This window comes from Trachurus trachurus, assembly GCF_905171665.1.
Source record: "Trachurus trachurus genome assembly, chromosome: 19".
NCBI lineage: Eukaryota > Metazoa > Chordata > Actinopteri > Carangiformes > Carangidae > Trachurus > Trachurus trachurus.
In genome coordinates this window covers 21,396,876-21,415,803 of record NC_139913.1, presented here as the reverse complement: position 1 = coordinate 21,415,803, position 18,928 = coordinate 21,396,876, and the positions used below count along the sequence as shown (strand labels likewise).

The following is an 18,928-nucleotide window of genomic DNA, read 5'->3' as shown; positions in this document are numbered from 1 at the left end:
GTCATATAGAAATAAAACATATCAAACTGACTTCACCATTGACATAACAGTTTATTATAGTCATTTTCCCAAAGACAAAGCTCCATTAAGATATGAGTCTTCAACGCTGTGCAGACTTTATAAGAGGCCCAAAAGAGATAGCCTTATAAAGAACCATAAGAGCTTTAAGATTCATCTTATTATATTTAAGTGCAATACAAAGGCCACTGGACCCACTTGAGGTGTTAAAGGGATAGTTCACCCAAAATTCGAATTTCACTCATTATCTACTCACCCTCATGTCGACTAAGGGCTTGGAGAAGTTTCAGAGTCCTCCGTGCCTTCTCTGAGTTACAGCAGGGCTCCGTGCAGCACTGCATGTCCATATGACGGTAGCGAACGCGGCTCACTTTTCTTCGTCCAAAAAGGCACACCAAAAAAACATCCAAATACCTCCATAGTGCTCGTCTATAATGTCCCTCTTGTATTGAAGCCCCGACATGAGAAATTGTTCCGAAAAAAATTAAATAAGTCTATATTTTAAGCTTGTTTGTAGCGGAAGCTCCTTCACTGCTCTGCATCAGTGCAAATCTTGCGCGATTTGCACTGACACATTTAATTTTTTTCGGAACAGTTTCTCATGTCGGGGCTTCAATACAAGAGGGACATTATAGACGAGCACTGTGGAGGTATTTGGATGTTTTTTGGTGTGTCTTTCTGGACGAAGAAAAGTGAGCTCCGTTCGCAACCGTCATATGGACATGCAGTGCTGCACGGAGCCCTGCTGTAACTCAGAGAAGGCACGGAGGACTCTGAAACTTCTCCCAACCCTTAAGCCCCAGCCACACTACGTACTGTATAACCGACCAAATCGCGGAGCATCGTGTCGCTCCCATTGAGAATACATTGGGTGGCACCGTCGGGAGTCGGCGTCGCCGCGCAAAGCATGCTGGGATACCTGACGACGCGACCCAATGTATTCTCAATGGGAGCGACGCGATGCTCCACGATTTGGTCGGTTATAGTGTGGCTGCACCTTTAGTCGGCATGAGGGTGAGTAGATAATGAGTGAAATTTGAATTTTGGGTGAACTATCCCTTTAAAGATACGTCACCTCTCATCAGAAAAGCTCCTTAAATTCCAACTGACAGACAAGGAGTTCCAGTTATTGAACCATTGCAGTAGTGGCTGATCGCTCCTGTCACTCCTCTTTCAGAACCGTAGGTTTTTTTTCATTTATCCATTCAGGTCCTCAAATGTCTTTCCTCTTTTCTTCAACTGGCTGCATATTCCTGTGAGCTCCAAATGCGTGTTGGTCTGTTTCACCCTACAGTAAATGAAGAAGAGAAGCCTATTACTGAGCCTCAAGTGCACAAGTCTTTGTTGAGCAGCTCTGAGTTGTTCCCATGAGTTCTGTGTTTTGTTTTTTCACCAGGTTTTCTTCTATCTTGGTACATCTGCTAAAAAGGCAACTGATTTCTTCCACACGGCCAGACAAGTTTGCCAATGCATTCACACAGCACATCCATACAGAGAGAGCTACATCGCAGACTGGTAAAATGAATCACATCACATCTTTGTGAACATTGTGAACAAACCTGTCCACTGTTAAACGCCACCACTACACCTGCCACTGAGAGTGTGCCACACTAACTCAGAAATTAACAATAACTAACCAAATGATCTCACACGGAGGTACCCACATGAGCATTGGAAATAATAGATCTATTCTACCAGTCTGCTGTATGTGAGTGAAAAAAACTAAGTGTGATTCATCCTAATTAGGCAACAGGTTGTTGAAACGTGTGCTTTTTTGCCATTGTGTTTCTTCATATCTCACCTGCTGCCTGCTATGGACACAAGCAGCTACTGTAGCATTCAAAGCCAAGTTGTGAGAGTGCAATTACAGGTATTGTATTTTAAAGTCTCCATGGTGCCATGGACTGATTTGGTGTACTGCAACTCATATGTCGGCTCTGGGGGAGTGCTACATTGGTCAAAAGAGAAAACCAGCAATACATACGGTAACAGAACACAACATTACAACCGAAACTGGTCACAGCATTGAACGGGAAGGGTCAAAGGTCATAAACTAGGTGGCAGTGAACAACTGGTTGTCAACATCTGTCATTATGTTGTTTTTGTTTGTGTTGCTGTCAGTTTAGCTGTGTGTTGTTCATTGGGAAACAGTTGCACATCAGACAACGTTACTATGAAGCAGAGATGGGGACTCGAGTTTGTCTGCACACACACAGACACTTAAGACTCGACTAGGACTCATGAACAGTCATTATTTTCGTGGCTTGTGCCGATCGGCAACCAGATCCTCCATCCTGAGCAGACGATCAACGTTGTGTTTTTTTGTTTTTTGCCGTTATAAAACACACTGCTACAGCTGAGCAGCGCCACATGATGTGTGTTCAGATGGAGGTTAGATCTTCATATAGTGAACTTATAAAAAGTGCAGCCAAACACCAGGCTAAAGAGAGACAGCAGAGCTCCTCTGACAGCTCCGTCAGCTTCAGGTGAGTGACAGGTGACTGTCAACTGGGAGTTTTTTTTTTTTTTTTTTTACTACAGTAGGCTAAGTCCTCCTGTTTAATTCTTTTTCTGTGAAATATGACTGAAGGCACGTGTGGAAGTCTGCACGTGTCGACACGTCCCCATGAGTTAATGACATAAGGGGCTAATTTTAAAAAAAATAACATGCTTCTCTCAGAAGCATGTGGTGCCAGAAAGGTTTTGCTACACATAAAAATGTTAGCTACAGTATACCATCCAGATCTAATTACCTACTATAATTAAGAGCCTAATTAGTCAGTTATTAGTCAGTCAGTCAATCAGTTTCCCTGTTGTTTATCTAAGGGTTTGAATTCAACAAGCAAAAAGAAAAAAAAAAACTGGCCAGTGCAGAGGGACAGAGAAGCTGGGTTATTTCTTTCTCATGTGCTCCCTGTGTGGATCCCCCTTCGGTTTCCTCCCACAGTCCAAGGACATGCAGATTATTGGCAGCTCTAAATTGCCCATAGGTGTTAATATGAACCTGTGCGGTTGTTTGTCTCCTCACACAGCCATGTGACGAAGCGATGACCAGTGTAGTAGGCTACCCCTCCCACACGCCCACTGTCAGCTTCAAAAACCACTTCTACAGTATGTAGATCTTGTTTATCATTCTTTCATTTTCAGAGGTGCCCTTATAAAGGTTAGTCATTATTTTTACATGGACTGCAATTTTTAGACATGTGTGCAATCTACTCTGTTTGTATGTATGTTAAGTGTTTGTTCATCAACCGGAGGAGAGCCATTTTCTCCCAGCAGTAAGCATCGGGAAGATCTTTTCATTTCCATCTTGCATTTCCATTGCATTTTATTCACATGTATCCATCCATTGTGCACACAAAGACATTGAGAGCTTTAATGTTTTCACAAGTGGAACAGCAGCCTGAATTCTCAATGAGATCTGTTGTTCATCACAAAATACTTGACATGATGTTTTGAAAAATATTATTGATCATTTTCATTTTTATTATCTTTTATGTTGATCAAATGCACTGGAAAGGCACAGCCGCACTGTGAGACTCTAATATTCCAGTGAGTTCATCATCCCGCTCTTTATATTTACCAACTCCTGTTTTTTTTTATACATAAAATGACTTAAATTAACCACTTTAAAAAGTACACACTTGGGTTTGTCACTGCTAGAGACATCTTTCAAACAGACTGTGATCAAAGGTCAAAGGTCATGGTCATGGTAACTCCAAACAGTAAAATTTTGGCCTTGAGAATGCAATTTGAGGAACACCTTGCAGGGCCTTCCTCAGATTTGGCACAAATATCCATTTGGTCAAAGGTCAAAGTTCATTGCGACTGTGATCTCTCATTCTTGTGAGCACCGAGAGTGAATCTGATTAATTCTCGCACAGTGACTCCACAAAACGCAGTAGACATCCTAAATTTCTAGTCTATCATTCCAAAGGAGAAATTTTTAAATGCCGCTTCAGCTATAGACTTATACGAATGGTTAGGGTCTCTGATCCTCAGAGGTTTGCTAATTGAATTAAACCAAGAATATTATTCAATATGAAGGTTAGGTTGTTTTTGATCTGCGCTACAATTTATCATTGCTTATGATATTTTATTCCTTTGAATTCTTTTGATTTCCTCCTTTCACATCATTTATGTTGCTATTTTTGTTGAATGGCATTTTTATCCTTGAAGTTTTCTTTCAAGAAGCCCATTGGGAGTTGTGCTGTCCTGAAAATCTCAATCGTTGATAGCAGGGAAAGCAACAGCAATCTTTCTGACTACTGGTGGGTGATATTTATGTCACGGATCTATGCACGGCTTCCCATCACCCCAAAAATGTCCTTTTACACTATTGTCAAGCACCAACTCTGGTTCTAATCATTTCAGCCACTCTGTTCCCTCTTCGTATTCATCCAGCATCTCTGTTTCCCTCTCCAGCCTCACCCCATCAGACACAGCATTCATCTCATATCACTGGGAACCTCCACGTATAGCAATCAAATACAATGGCAAATTATAAGCCCAATCAGTTATTAAATTCTGATATTACATCTGAGGAGGTTCGTAAAGCTGTTGAGTGCGCTAAACTGAGAAAAGCTCCTGGCATTGAGTCTCTCTCCAACGAAGTACTGAAATCACCAAAACTGTTACAGTTCCTTACTCATCTTCTGCAAGTCTGTTTTACATCAGGTATAGTTCCCTCTGAATGGTACAAATCACTCATCAAACCAATCCCAAAGTCAACCAAAAATGACCCTAGGGTCCCTCTTAACTATAGAGGAATTAGCCTTTTGAGTACAGTTTACAAATTATTTTCTAATATTCTAAACGCCAGGCTGTCTCAATATCTAGAGACTGAAAATATTTTAGTGGAGGAGCAGAATGGCTTTAGAAAACATAGATCCTGTCTAGATCATATCTACACTCTGAGTACTGTTATTAGAGCCAGAATTTCTGAAGGGAAGTCTACTTTTGTTAGTTTTATTGATTTCCAGAAAGCTTTCGATTGTGTTCATAGAGATTTGCTGGAATATAAACTTATTTCAGCAGGTGTAGATGGTTTATTTTACCAAGCTGTTAAAGTTTTATATAAAAATCCAGTTGCATGTGTGCAGTTGAATGATATGAGGACAGGATGGTTCTCTACTCCAGTGGGAGTCAAGCAGGGAGATGTTCTCTCTCCTACCCTCTTCTCCTTGTTTATAAATGATTTAGCCCAGCAAATTAAGAATGAAGACACGGGGGTGCAAATTGGGGATATGAAACTAAATTTACTTTTGTATGCAGATGATATTGTTATCCTGGCAGAGAGGGAGGAGGAATTGCAGTCCCTGTTAGATATTGTTAATAATTGGTGCTGGAAGTGGAGGATGTCAGTTAATCAAGGTAAAACTCAAGTTATACATTTCAGAAAACATGGAGTAAACAGAAGTTCTTTTAATTTTAATGTGGGAGTTAAGAAAATATGTTATACCAGTGTTTACAGATATCTTGGCTTCAACCTGGATGAATATTTTAAGTTTGAAGAAGGTATTAATACACTTACTGATACAGCAGGTAGAGCATTAGGCTCTATTATAAGTAAAATGAAGAAGTGTAAAAACCTAGGGTATGCTACCTTCTCAAAGCTCTATGATGCCTGTGTTTCTCCGATTCTTTTATATGCAGCAGGAATATGGGGAAGTAAAGAATCATCCAGGGTGAATGCTATTCAAAGCCGAGCTATTCGTTGTTTTCTAGGTGTGCATAAATTTACTCCTGCTCTGGCTCTCCAGGGTGACATGGGCTGGGAACCCTGTTTGATTAAACAGAAAGGGGAAATGCTTAGGCTTTGGAATCGCTTGTCTTCTATGCCAGAGGATAGAATAGCCAAAAAAGTATTTAACTGGGATAAAACACATAACTATCCTTGGTATCGTGACATGAAAGCTATCTTCAGCGAGGTTGATCAACAACATATTTTCACTAATGGTTTGCGTTGTAATGTTAATTTTGTGAAACATAAGTTATTTCTTGAGTATAAAGAAAAATGGGCTAATGATATCTGGCTTAAACCAAAGCTCAGAACCTATTGCCAATTGAAAAATGTATATTGTTCAGAACCCTATGTGACTTTGCCATTAGATAGATCCAAGAGATCTCTATGTGCTCAGTTGAGGGCTGGGATTCTCCCTCTGGCAATAGAAGTTGGTCGGTTTAACTCAGTACCTGAGGATGAAAGACTATGCACATTATGTAATTTAAATGTAATTGAGGATGAACTGCATTTTGTGTTTCATTGTCCGTTATATGACGAAGCCAGGCAGTTTTTGTTTCAGAAAATGCAAAATGTGAAACCGGAGTTGTTTTGGGTTGATGATGAGGTAAAGTTGGAATGGTTCTTCAGAAAAGAAGTCTTTACTATAGCTACTTTCATGAAAAATGCCTGGTCAAAAAGAAGAGGTGAATTATTTATGTGAACTCCATGTGGTTTCTGTTTTTGTTTTTGTTTGGTTTTGCTCTGATTATTTTGTTTGGTGTCTGGATGTGATGATATTGTGTCTTGTAAGCCCTTATAGGCTGGGCGCCTTAATTGGTGCACGACACGTTAATAAATATAAATTCATTCAATTCAAATTCATACAGTCAAAAATGAATATTCAGTGGACAGTCCGTCCTTTTTCAGTTTTCGCCTAAACAGAGACAATGAATGGATTTCAACAGAGGTCAGGGGCAGAGAAATGGCATCAGAGAACCAGACCACAAGACAAAAGACTAAAATGAAAAACAAGAAGGGAGAAACACAGAACGGTTGTGCCCAGGCAATCTTCAACCTCGTTAATATCCAGAGATGTCACAAAGAAATCATTTCTTTAAGAGGTCAGTAAACAAACCTTGGAGAGCAACATGTTCTGGGAATGATACTTGAGTTCCCCTTCATCAATCGTTTCCTTGCGTTGAACTAGAGCTACACAACTGTAAAGTGTGTACAGTGCATACAAGGACACAGGTTGGCTAAGCTATGTATGTCCAAACGAAACAATAACTCAATTAGTGTACCTATTGTTTATTATCTTTTGTCTGTACCAGGCAACTAGTTTAAATAAAAATAAATGAAATAAAGGCCAAGTGTTTAGAAGAGCCATGGTGATTAGTTCAGTAACTCAGACATCAACAACATGTGCATGTTCAGGCTCGGATCCTGCACAAATTGAATTTGACAATAAGTATGTGGACACGGCCTTTTGAGATGGCATTGGACAAAAATACTATGTAATGTTTCATCAGGACGCAGTTTCATATCCTGTGGGATGTTAATCATTTTCATTGCACTAATTTGAGTTTGCTAGAGAATCCTTTATTTAGCTTTCTGTCTGCTTTGTCAAAGCGTGGCATGCTGAGCCAATTAGTACAAGATAACCACATGGTTAGAATTATTTGGAGATGACATTACCAAACAGACAGTCCAATTCTGTTCCAGTTTATTGCCTTTCTAAACCACTGGTTTTGAATGTTTTTCAATACATTATTTAGCTTTCAGGACTTATTTAGATATATGCTTTTATGATGCTATATAGAATAGGATAAAGGATATATTGACATATTGGCAGGATATTCTGAATCATGAGCACAGTTGACATTGACATTGACATTATTGCATCAAATCAAGACAAGGTAGAAATGCATAACAAAAAATGGGAAAAACTTACTTTTGAGTGAATGTTTACTAAGTAGTTACTGTTAAACTGTTAAATAAATTAATTTTAGTAGTTTTACATCCTTTTTTGTTGTAGTTGTTTGTTCTTTTGTTTTATTTTAGTTTAGTTTTCTTGTGTGTGTTTTTTTGTTGTTGTCCTTTTCTGTCCTGTTTTGGTCATGTTTGTTGTGTTGTTGGTTTTTGCTTTGTTGTTTGTCTTCTGTCTGTCTGTTTTTTGATCAGTGTATTGTCAGTTCATACATTGTATATGCCTGTTCCCATTAAAAAAGAAAAAAAAAAAAGATCAGGAGATGTTGGGGGAGGTATAGAGCTGCATGAGGATCAGTTCTGAGTAAAGAGCTGCACCGCTTCTGTTGAGAGGATGGAATCGTTTTCTTGCTTATCACCGGCTTGATGGCCAGTGTTTTAACACAACACCATTCATTTAATTGGAAATAAAGTTGCAGCTACACTCAATCTATAAATGTTTTAATTAAGTGGTGAGCTGATTGTGAGAGCCACTTAACTCTTCAAGTGTCAAACTAACAATAGTTTTCTCAGCATGTGTCTCAGAACAAGTACAGCCTTATGGGAAATAAAAACAACAGAGAGAAAGAGAAAGGGAGTAAAATAACATTTAAAAAAAATCACTTTTTGTTCATTGTAACCTGTGAATGCAACGATAAAACACATTATCCACGGCCTGCAGGTTTGGTAGATAATAATCTTTTTATAAATCATTTTCTCTATTCGTTGCTTAATGATTTAAGTATTTAGGGAAATGCACTGTTCTGTGAAAATTGACACCATGCTCATGTGTGCAATAAATATGAAGCTACTGTAGCAAAGCCAACCCCTCAAAAAACAAACACTTATTACTTATGTTATACTGTACATTGTTATTCATGACAAAACCAAGTGTAGCAAACCACTATTAACCAAGTAGGTGAGACACATCAACACATAGTATGTGACACATAAACCCTGGTAAAGCAGCAAACTGTAATTTTTACACTTTGGTTTTCTATGGATAGAATAAGATAAGATAAACTTGGTTCAGTTTTAAGATGAACCTCACAAATTGATCATCCAACATCTATAACCAGTGAATCTGTCTGTAACCTAAAACAAAATCAAATCTGCCGACTTCTTCACTTTGCTTTTGTTTGATTGATGGTGACCTATACAATCCAAAACTCTGGCAAAATTCAGCAAAGCAGGAAATCATTTAAGGAGCCAGTGAATATTTGGGAGTTTTGCTTGAATAGTAAGTGAACAATTTCCACTGGTAATTAAGTGACTTCTGATGGATCGATTCAAACCAGACAATTTGGCAGATAATTACAATCTGTAAAGTTGAATCACTCTCCGGTTGTGTGCACCTGCAGATCCTCTTCTCCCCATACCCCATACAAGATGGGCTGAATGTGGCAATGCTTGAATTAACTCTGTAGGGTGTCTTGCTGCCTTTGTTGTGCTCTTCTTTGCGGGTAGGATCACCTTTTTTCCCCACATGTGTGCAGAGGATAAATATCTGATCAACACCTCCGTGTGGTTGGACGAGCGGATGTGCCACTTTTTTCCATTCATATCATCGATATGGTTCAAACAGTGACAGGGCTGCGGAGAGTTGGTGGAGACAGAAAGCTGCAGCAGAGACGATGCACGAACACGCGGCGGAGACTGTGGTGAGTTCGCAGACAGACTTTGTGCTGGGCAGAGCATCACAGGCAGTAGGCAGTTGTGGAGCCGCAGGTTTGTGTCAGTCCGTGTCACACAGCGCCACTCAGGACCGAGCATCTGTGTGACAGCAGCTCTCCGACTCAATGTAAGTGACAGCTCTTTGTTTTGCATGCTTTGTTTTCGGTAGTTTTTTTTGTTTTTTTACAGAACTGGTTGAAGGGAATGTTTTACCCAAATGCGTTATAGGCTACTGTAGGCTACAGGTGAAGGGACGTGTTACCCAACATCGACTTTCCTCAATAAAAAAACGGACAGTGTTCACATGTTTTTCCCTATGAGAGCCAATATAGCCTAAAAAAAACTCTGTGTGTCAAATTTATTTTTGTTTCTAATTCTTGCAAGTGTATTTGGAATATAACTGAAGAAATAATATTCATACAGTGTTTGCAAACTGTAGCCTACTGAAGTGGTGAAAGAAGCCAAGCTGCTTAGCTATTATGGCCTAAATATATAGGCAGTTTGTTGTTTTTCATTTATGATGGCATTACATTACTGTAACAGCATTAGACTTGCAAGGGTCTCTTACTGAATATTTTCCAGATAGATAGATAGATAGATAGATAGATAGATAGATAGATAGATAGATAGATAGATAGATAGATAGATAGATAGATAGATAGTCCATCCCAGGAGCTACTTTGAAAGAATGTTTCAGGTGTGACATGTCTGGGACTGTGGAGAAGGAGGTTGGTTGAAAACACACTGGCCTTTGTTAATGACATATGATCTGTTCCTGACACTGAAACAGAACCTGATGTGGTCTCAGTTGTTGAGCTGTCTCAGGCGATGACTGGTAAAGTCCACAAGGAGAGAAAAATCAAATCAGTGTTTTGTCAGTCTGTTGACAGACAGTGCCTGCACTGAGCATAATTTAGGGCCCACGGTGATAGCGCTGACATGGGGCCCCTCTGAGTCTGATTTCCTGATCAATGCAGTTCTGTACAGGAGGGCCCAAGGTGAATCTGTGTGGTGTGACACAAGCGCTGATCTAAAATAGATCATTACAACACAATATGTTGTTTTTGATAAATGAGATAAACTAGAGACACTCTCGAGGATTATTCAGTTAAATTAGTCAAATGATAGAAAATGGAAAAAAGAAAAAATCAAGGAAGGCAATTTTATCAATTATCAACATCCGAATGATATCAGATCAGATCAGATCAGATCAAAGCATAACTTCTAACATATATCGTATAAGTTTAACAGATCATCAAAGTCATTGCATTTTGACTGCATCCCGCTCTATAGGTGATAAATGTGTATCCAAGGCAGAGAGAGTTGGTTAGAGTTTAGTGGAGGAGTGCCCCTTATTTAACCAGGCATGAAAACTCCAGCAGAGCTTTATTAATTGTTAATTTCTGCACTTTATAGACATATATATTCACAGCATTGGAGCGCAGCATAGATTCCCCACCTCCCCAACAAACTGACATTGACCCAATATATCAAGGCCCCAACATACCAAGGGGGGTGTCTCAGGTGACAGAAACAAAACTAGATTATAGCTGCTGCGCAGCGATGGGTCGGGTCCGGGCTACTTTTGGGCAAATTTAGGCAATTCTGAGCAACAAACAGGAGAATAGGAAGACAAGACAGTTGACCTTATAATGTTCAATTTGGATCAGTTGAGGATTGAACCCACAACCTCGGTAACCAAAGACCATTGTCTATCGCACTGAGCTAATTGACAAGTGGCAGATCAACAGTGGCTTCACAAATTGAGTAAGCCATTCACTGTCGTGCAGGCAGATTTGAAACCACAGTAAAAAGAAAAATCAGTTTTTGAGGTAAAATAATGATATTTGTCAAACATCTACTATGAGTCTTAAGCTTATTATTTAAGATGTTAGGAGCCTTCGCGCATGGACCAGTCCAAGCTATTTGTTTTTTTTTTAATTTAGAGGCTTGCTGTGATGCCACCATTAGGACAATTGTCTTGTGTTTCATATTGAGGTCAACTGACATTTTGATCTGTCATCATCATCACCATCACCCTTGCTGGGTCTCGAACTCACAACCTCTGACACCAAGAACCAGCTCCTAACTCGCTGAGCTAATTGGCTGGTAGTGAGACCTGCTGTGTAGCTTCATTTATCGACTCAGGGAGTCAGTGCCTGGGCAGCTGTTGTCAAGGCAGATTTCAGAAAGTCAGAAATTCTATTATCTAAACAAAAATCTGTTAATACATAAATTGCATTTAGACAGCAAAACAGCTTAAGGACATGTGACATTTTGATCCATCATCATCATCATCACCCTTGCTGGGTCTCGAACTCACAATCTCTGACACCAAGAACCAGCTCCTAACTCACTGAGCTAATTGGCTGGTAGTGAGACCTGCTGTGTAGCTTCATTTATCCACTCAGGTGAGCCAGTGCCCGGGCAGCTGTTGTGATGAAATGGTCAAAATGTCAATAATTCAGTCATCTAAACAAAAATCTGATAATACATAAATTGCATCTTGACAGCATGGAAATGTTGGTGATTTGTTTTTAATGATAAGTGTTTTGCTTCATAAGAGAAAATCTGATGTTTATAAATTTCACTCTCACATTGACTGCAGTTGTTCCCATGAGAGCAGAATTCAAAATGTTCTCAAAAATTCAGTTTTTGAGTTAAAATTCTGATATTTGCCAAACTTCATCAACCATGACTCCAGAATATTGTCATTTTTTTTCAGGAAGATTGAAAATGTATTTATCAAGAATTTGATGGTATATGTTTACAGTACTGTTTGCAGTCAAACGTTTTCATGCACTGTAGGCTCAATTTTTGCTTAATCAAAAATCCGAGAAACAAGTTTTGTGGAGGACGGTCTGGAGATGCTCTGTAGCAAGTTTGGTGTCAATTGAGCAAAAATTGTGGGAGGAGATACATTTTAAAAGTTTTACAGTTATTGAAAAAAACAGAGTGATGGACTTCATAATTTGTAATAAGTTTAAGTGGACAAAAGTTTCAGCAGTATTGAGGCTACATTGTGGTGAAGTTTCAACACTGTAGCATCTACCGTTGGTTTGGTAGGAATTTTTAAAGTTTTTAAATTTAAACGCTTATTGTGCCCCCCCTAGGAGGGGGGGGCACATGTCCTTGGAGTTGAGTGAATCTGGCATGGGACTGAACCTTTGTGCAAAGTTTGGTGAGTTTTCGCCCATGGGAAGTATGACTTCCTTGGAAGAAGAAAGAAAGAAAGAAAGAAAGAAAGAAAGAAAGAAAGAAAGAAAGAAAGAAAGAAAGAAAGAAAGAAAGAAAGAAAGAAGAAGAAGAAGAATTCCTAGGAATACAATAGTGTCCTGTCAGCTGCGCTGCCCGGACCCTAAAAACATGTTGTAAAAAAAAACAGATCTTGATGATGATGAAGATGATGAAATTATTTATTCAGTCACTCACATCATACAATAGCTACAAACATTATCGACACAAACATTATCGACAAAATAGTGACTGAAAAGGCACAGGCAGAAGCATAATGCTTATATTAATGCCTGTCCTACATACCAAATTAAGATACCTGCAGCATTCTTACAATAATAACAATCTTGGCAATCAATCTTACCTAATGCACAAGTAAGTTCCTCTCTAGCTAATTAATGCATGGTGTACTGTATACTGTATGTGTAGGAACTGTTTGCAGTTTAATGATCACAAGGTGATAATGAACGCTTGTTGATGGTGTTTTTCTCAGTAACTACTACTGTAAAGAACTACTGCAGGTGATCTTTAAATACCTTCCTTTTAGATTATTTTTAACAAAATTGTTGAAACCGGATATTTTCCATGTGCAATGCATGTGGCAAAACATTTTTTTGTTGCCTTTCAATGCACAAGGGAAATGAAGGTGCTACAACTGCTACTCCAAAATATGAAATAAAATTCATGATTATGGTGCAAGGTTAGATACTTGGAGACTTTGTTCTTTGTTAAGGTTTTTTGACAGAGCATTGAAGCCAGTGTGTACATATTGCCATGGGACAGGAGGAAAAGCTGGAAACAGGAAGGTCAGACTCATTAAGAATGCAAAAGTACCATTTTAAGTGGCAAAGAACTTTGAATGACTCAGATACAGTACGATCATTACAGCTATTTTAGTTTGCCTGGGTTTTGCATAGGTCCAAAATAATTTCTGACTTTCACCAGTAGTTTTATGGACAATACAGATCTTTTGACATTTGAAATGTGAATACATGTTTTTGAGCAATGCTCAGTACTTATTACCTTGTCTTTTAATGGTCCATTTTGTTCCATTTCCTTTTCTCCTCTCAGTGTTTCTGACAAGTCTGCAGCTATGGACAGGACACATAGAGACATAATGGCTTTGATCTGCGTGATAATTCTCAAACTGTCAAAGGTAAAATACATGACTTTTATTTTCAGAAAAATCCTCCTATAAAGTTAATACATTGTTTGAAATGCAAGGCAGGCACTTCACGTACATTTTTTGCATGTGTCTTTCCAGTTTGATATGGCTAATGGAAAAATCTTAGAGGAGACTTATCAGAAGTGGGTCCAGTATAAAGAAGACTGCGTCAAAATGATAAGAAATGAAACGTACCCTCCAGGTATGGTGAAGGATGAGGAAAAGAAAATAACTTTTTTTTTTTTTACTTGTTCAAAAGGATAATGTTTAATGTTACCTTGACATGTTTTGACTGTAGTGGACTTCTGAGGAAGAAACATGTCAAGGTAATGTAAAAAAATGTTTTCCCTTTTGTCTGTTAAAAAGAAGTAAAATAGTCTAAGTGAAAAAAGAAGATAGATAAAAGATAGATAGATAAATACTTTATTTATCCCGAAGGAAATTCAATTTCTCAGCTGCACAATAAAAACAATTCATTCAACAGCAAGACATAAAATAGTAAAAAGTAGTGCATTGAGAATAGAATAAAGTAGAAGAAGACTAAATGAATGCAATCATACCACTGTTCAAATGTCACATCAATAAAACTGCATCAAAAATGATCTTTAGTATTTTTGAAGTTCTGTTATTCAATCACATCTTTTCAGTTTTATTCTTCCTTTCCAGTGGGCTTGTTCTGTAACAGGACTTTTGACAGATACGCCTGCTGGCCAGACACTCCTGCCGGCTCTATGGTGAACATCTCATGTCCTTTTTACCTGCCCTGGTATGACAAAGGTAAATCACACTTCTAGTGACATTGATATGACAAACAAACAGCAATATAAATATGGTGTTTATGTCAGTTTGTATTCTTTTAATTTCTATAAATATTAGGCAGTTGTTAGAGAAAGTCTGTCCATACGCTGACACTTGAAAAACCTTTATTGTTTTGCACATGTGTGTATGTGTTGGATCATATTAGCATGCACTTATATTTTAGTTTCTTTCGCCAGTGTTCTGTAATGATAAACTGTATGGGTTATATGCAGGAAACGATTGTTTCTCCTCTAGTGTCCCGCGGAGTTGTGCGTCGGCGGTGCGGCTCTGGCGGCCGCTGGGAGAGGGGGAGCAATGGGCAGGTGTGGAGGGACATGACGCAGTGCGAGGAGGAGAAAGAGGTGACATCTCAGGAGGTATGGCAACCAACTTACTGTAGGTGTCCAGTTGTTGCTAATGCACTCCCCTTTGTTTAGTGTTCACTGCACTACTGGAACTTAGAGTGTTATCATGTATGAAAAAAACAAGCACCAAAGTAACTGAATGCCAGCAATTGAGTCTGAGTGCTAGATTTTAATGTGTCTGAGTGTGCCAGCAATTGTCAAAAGTGCAGTTAATAAGAAATATCAAGACAACTACTAGTTGTCTTGATATTTCTTATGTACTGCCAAATTGCAGGTGTAAAAAAAAAAAACCCAGTGGATTATCAGTTATTGAATTTGACCATTAGTGACATAACTACACATGGCGTATACAGGGAGGTGACTCATACTCAGACATATACTTAAAGGCATTCACTCTGACAGGATTCACCACTATAGAAAACACAGGACTCAAGCTGCTTTGAACAAGAAGCATAGGGGAGACATTATAGCACTAATGTAATTTATGAGTCCTGCCTTTGTTGTTTGATTTGTCTTTACAGTTGTGGTTCAAACAGTTGATGGTGAGCTTCAGGATGGTGTACACTGTTGGATATTCCTTGTCCCTCTTCACGCTCACAACGGCTCTTATCATTCTACTGAGCTTTAGGTAGGCTGATGGGCAGTCATTTTTATTGTCACATACATTAGAGTTTCTCATGGTCGTCATGACTCATTCATCTTTGACAGATGCAGATAAATGCTTTCAAACAAAATACATAATTATATACCTCGCTGCAAATTGAATCCCTCAGAAAAAGATTTTTTTTCTTAATATTTCTTACAATTTTGATTGTTTGTTATTTATTAACGTATTAGCTATACTTATATTTCCATATATTCTATTTCCATATGTCTACTTACATTGTCAACCAGATATTAGTGCGCTTCCCTTGACCTACTCTTACATACCTTGTAGGCTCAGTGGGAAACACGGTAGGGCACCTGCTTGCTTCCACTGACATTGTAAATATGCACCTGTATGTATGCACAGTATGTACAGTATGTATGCATGGGAGTTTGTAGGGTTCTTTGCAGACTGCTGAACAGAATTGCCCTCTGAGATTAATAAAGTTAATCAAATCAAATCAAATATATAAGAGGATTCTGTTAGCTAAGCAAAGAGTTTGTGGAATCAATCAAATTTTCAGTTCTGTGGCTAAAAAAAACTTTCTACTTTTGTTTCTCCTGACAGGAAACTACACTGTACTAGAAACTACATTCATGCAAATCTTTTCCTCTCCTTCATCCTGCGAGCTGTATCTGTCATTGTGAGGGACACCATGTTGGACCGCCACTGGGGACGTGAAATCATGAAACAGGCCGATGTGAGTGAGATGTTCAGTCACAAGGTGGGTCTTATTTGAAATCTGCCCCTGATGAGATACCAGTACAGATTCTTTTGAATACATTTGGATGCCAAATATGATCCAAATTTGGGCATTGGATTCTCATAGTAGGAGTATGTGGCTTTTTCCACACCCATTCTCTCTAGGCTGCTGTTGGCTGCCGGATTGCACAGGTGCTGATGCAGTACTGTGTCCTGGCCAATCACTACTGGTTCTTTGGAGAGGCAATACATCTTTACTCTGTGCTTATAGCCTCGGTGCTCATCGACAACAACAAATACCTGCCTTACATCTGGCTGGGCTGGGGTAAGTTCCATCTCCAAGCATGTAATAAGTTTCTCTAGGACTTGTTACCTTCAGTTGTTGGATGTGATCTGCCCTTTGTCACCCTCTGCAATCTAAGAGCACCTTGCAAAAGAGGAGACCTTGTCACTGTCATACCTCTGCTCCTCTTTTGTTCGCCCATTAATAAGTGCACATTCCTTCAGGGTCTATCACGACAAAACCTGCAGCTTTTAGAAAGAGATGCCCTGGGAAAAAATTACGTTGTCATTTCTATAGATTTTTTTTTTTAAAGCACCCCAGCACTGAGTCTTTCAATCCTTCATCTTAGGAACACCACTTCTATTTGTGATTCCCTGGGCTGTGATGAAGTTATTGAAGGAAAACAAAGAGTAAGTGTACGTGCATGTGTGTGTTGTGTTTCCATGTGCTCTATCACCCGAAGTAGACCTATTCCCCTGCTGATCCATGGCAGATAATGGAGGATTACTAACATCCACTTTTTCCTCCAGGTGTTGGGCTCTCAATGAAAACATGAACTACTGGTGGATCATTCGTTTCCCAATTCTTCTAGCTTCACTAGTAAGGATGGTGCATGCAAATCATAACCAATGTTTATTTGTATCTCTCGGATGTCACCGTTTGGCATAAGGACTCCTCCACAAAATATATAGCATGATATATATTCTTTGCACATGATATGGTACAGCCCAAACTCATATTTGGATTTTCTGATGAACAGATCAACTTTATGATTTTCATGAAGATCCTGAAGGTGATTCTTTCCAAATTGCGAGCCAGCAACCAGAGCGAATACCCTGATTACAAACTCCGGCAAGTTGTCTCAGCATGTTCTCAATGATGATAAATTACAAATTAGTTGAACTGCTGTGTCTATTTTCAGCTAAATCAAGGCCATTACTCTGGCTGTCACAGAGAATACAGTGATACAGTTTGGCAGGAGGAGGAAGGAAAACAGTAACACAAGCAGAAATATGAACGTTGATACAAAATGCCTCCTGTTTTTTGTCCCTTTAGGCTCGCTAAGGCCACTCTTACCCTCATTCCTCTGTTTGGGATCCATGAGGTCGTATTCATCTTTGCCACGGATGAGCAGACTACAGGTGTTCTGCGCTACATTAAAGTTTTTTTCACCCTTTTTCTCAATTCATTTCAGGTAGGTTCAGTTTGATCAGAGAGTGGCTGCTTCTTATTACTGACACTGATGTATTCATGCAAAGCAAATGTAGTAGCTACACATTACTGACACTAAACAAACCTGGCTTCTCTGCAGGGATTTCTGGTGGCTGTGCTCTACTGCTATGCTAATAAAGAGGTTAGTCGATTCTACTCAAGTTTTTATTCTAAATAGCCTAGGTAGTGAAGTGATTACTGAACCATTTGTACAAGTCATGGTGCATGGCTGTAAAAGTGTAAAATTTGATTTTCAAACCCCTTGTCAGGGGCAGACTTAGGCCTCTATACGACATTGAAGGATTTTCAAGTATGAGACTGCTAAATGATACAAAACGGCACATAAACTGTTGTAAAAATGAGTCACCTTCACTCTGAATGCAGGTGAGGACAGAGCTGAGGAGGAAGTTTCGCAGCTGGAGGGTCGAGGCTGAGATTGTTTGCTGTGGACAGTGACTAGCTGTGCTCGACTCTCGAGTGGAAACTTTCTCCATCGCCACAGAGCCAGAGCGCAATAGATCCTCTGCCACACCGACGAGGGCCATGCCTGACGGTTCGCCCACTCCTGATAGTTCTCTTATTTTCAGACGACAAATTCAGCCAGCCCCCTCTCAACCTGATGCTGCTTTGTTGCACTGTCCCCAAGTGGTAAACAGAACGGACACAGCACAGTGTGAGGATCTGGGTGAGACTGGACAGTCTGTGACAATGCAGGTGTCCTTCCTCATTCACCTTCAGGACCCTGTGGAGTCTCTCCCAAATGTTGTAAATACAGATTCAGACTGAACTGCTACATTGTTGCATTCAAACTCTACTAACATAATGTTTATTGTGAATATGTAAAAATTGTGAATAAGTTAATGTTATTATAAAAGTTCTGTAAGTTTTAACATGTTTTATTATGTGAATAAGTGACTGTGATTGTTTAATATTTGAGAGATACCTTTGGAAATTAAAATTATATTTGTTCATTGACAGAAGTAGCCTAGCGTTTAAGCAAAGAGACTCCACTATGTTTATAAATCGTCTTTGGTTTAAATAGGATGAGGATGAAACTCAAGTATCTGAGATGGGTTGTTTCAATTCTGCCTTGTGAACTTCATTACCCAGAATCCCACAGTATGAAACAACGCGTCGACGT

The 18,928-nt window shown here is 39.2% G+C and overlaps 1 protein-coding gene across 1 annotated transcript; it reads left to right on the top strand.

Annotated features, from left to right (window-relative positions):
- Positions 1-9,359: 9,359 nt before the first annotated feature.
- LOC311002606 (glucagon receptor-like) lies at positions 9,360-18,644 on the top strand. Its single transcript, XM_083994018.1, has 14 exons — positions 9,360-9,509; positions 13,688-13,772; positions 13,881-13,983; positions 14,448-14,558; positions 14,835-14,956; positions 15,466-15,572; positions 16,158-16,314; positions 16,458-16,617; positions 16,925-16,985; positions 17,106-17,175; positions 17,336-17,427; positions 17,632-17,770; positions 17,888-17,929; positions 18,172-18,644. The coding sequence occupies exons 2-14, from the start codon at positions 13,710-13,712 to the stop codon at positions 18,241-18,243; spliced, it is 1,299 nt and encodes a 432-aa protein (XP_083850144.1). The 5' UTR covers positions 9,360-9,509; positions 13,688-13,709; the 3' UTR covers positions 18,244-18,644.
- The last annotated feature ends 284 nt before the right edge of the window (positions 18,645-18,928 follow it).

Bases quoted from the DNA above. Each gene is read 5' to 3' on its own strand.
- LOC311002606 (XM_083994018.1), top strand. From the start codon at position 13,710: ATGGACAGGACACATAGAGACATAATGGCTTTGATCTGCGTGATAATT. The intron at 13,984-14,447 runs GTATGGTGAAGG...CTTCCTTTCCAG, and splicing joins AAATGAAACGTACCCTCCAG to TGGGCTTGTTCTGTAACAGG. The intron at 15,573-16,157 runs GTAGGCTGATGG...TTCTCCTGACAG, and splicing joins ATCATTCTACTGAGCTTTAG to GAAACTACACTGTACTAGAA.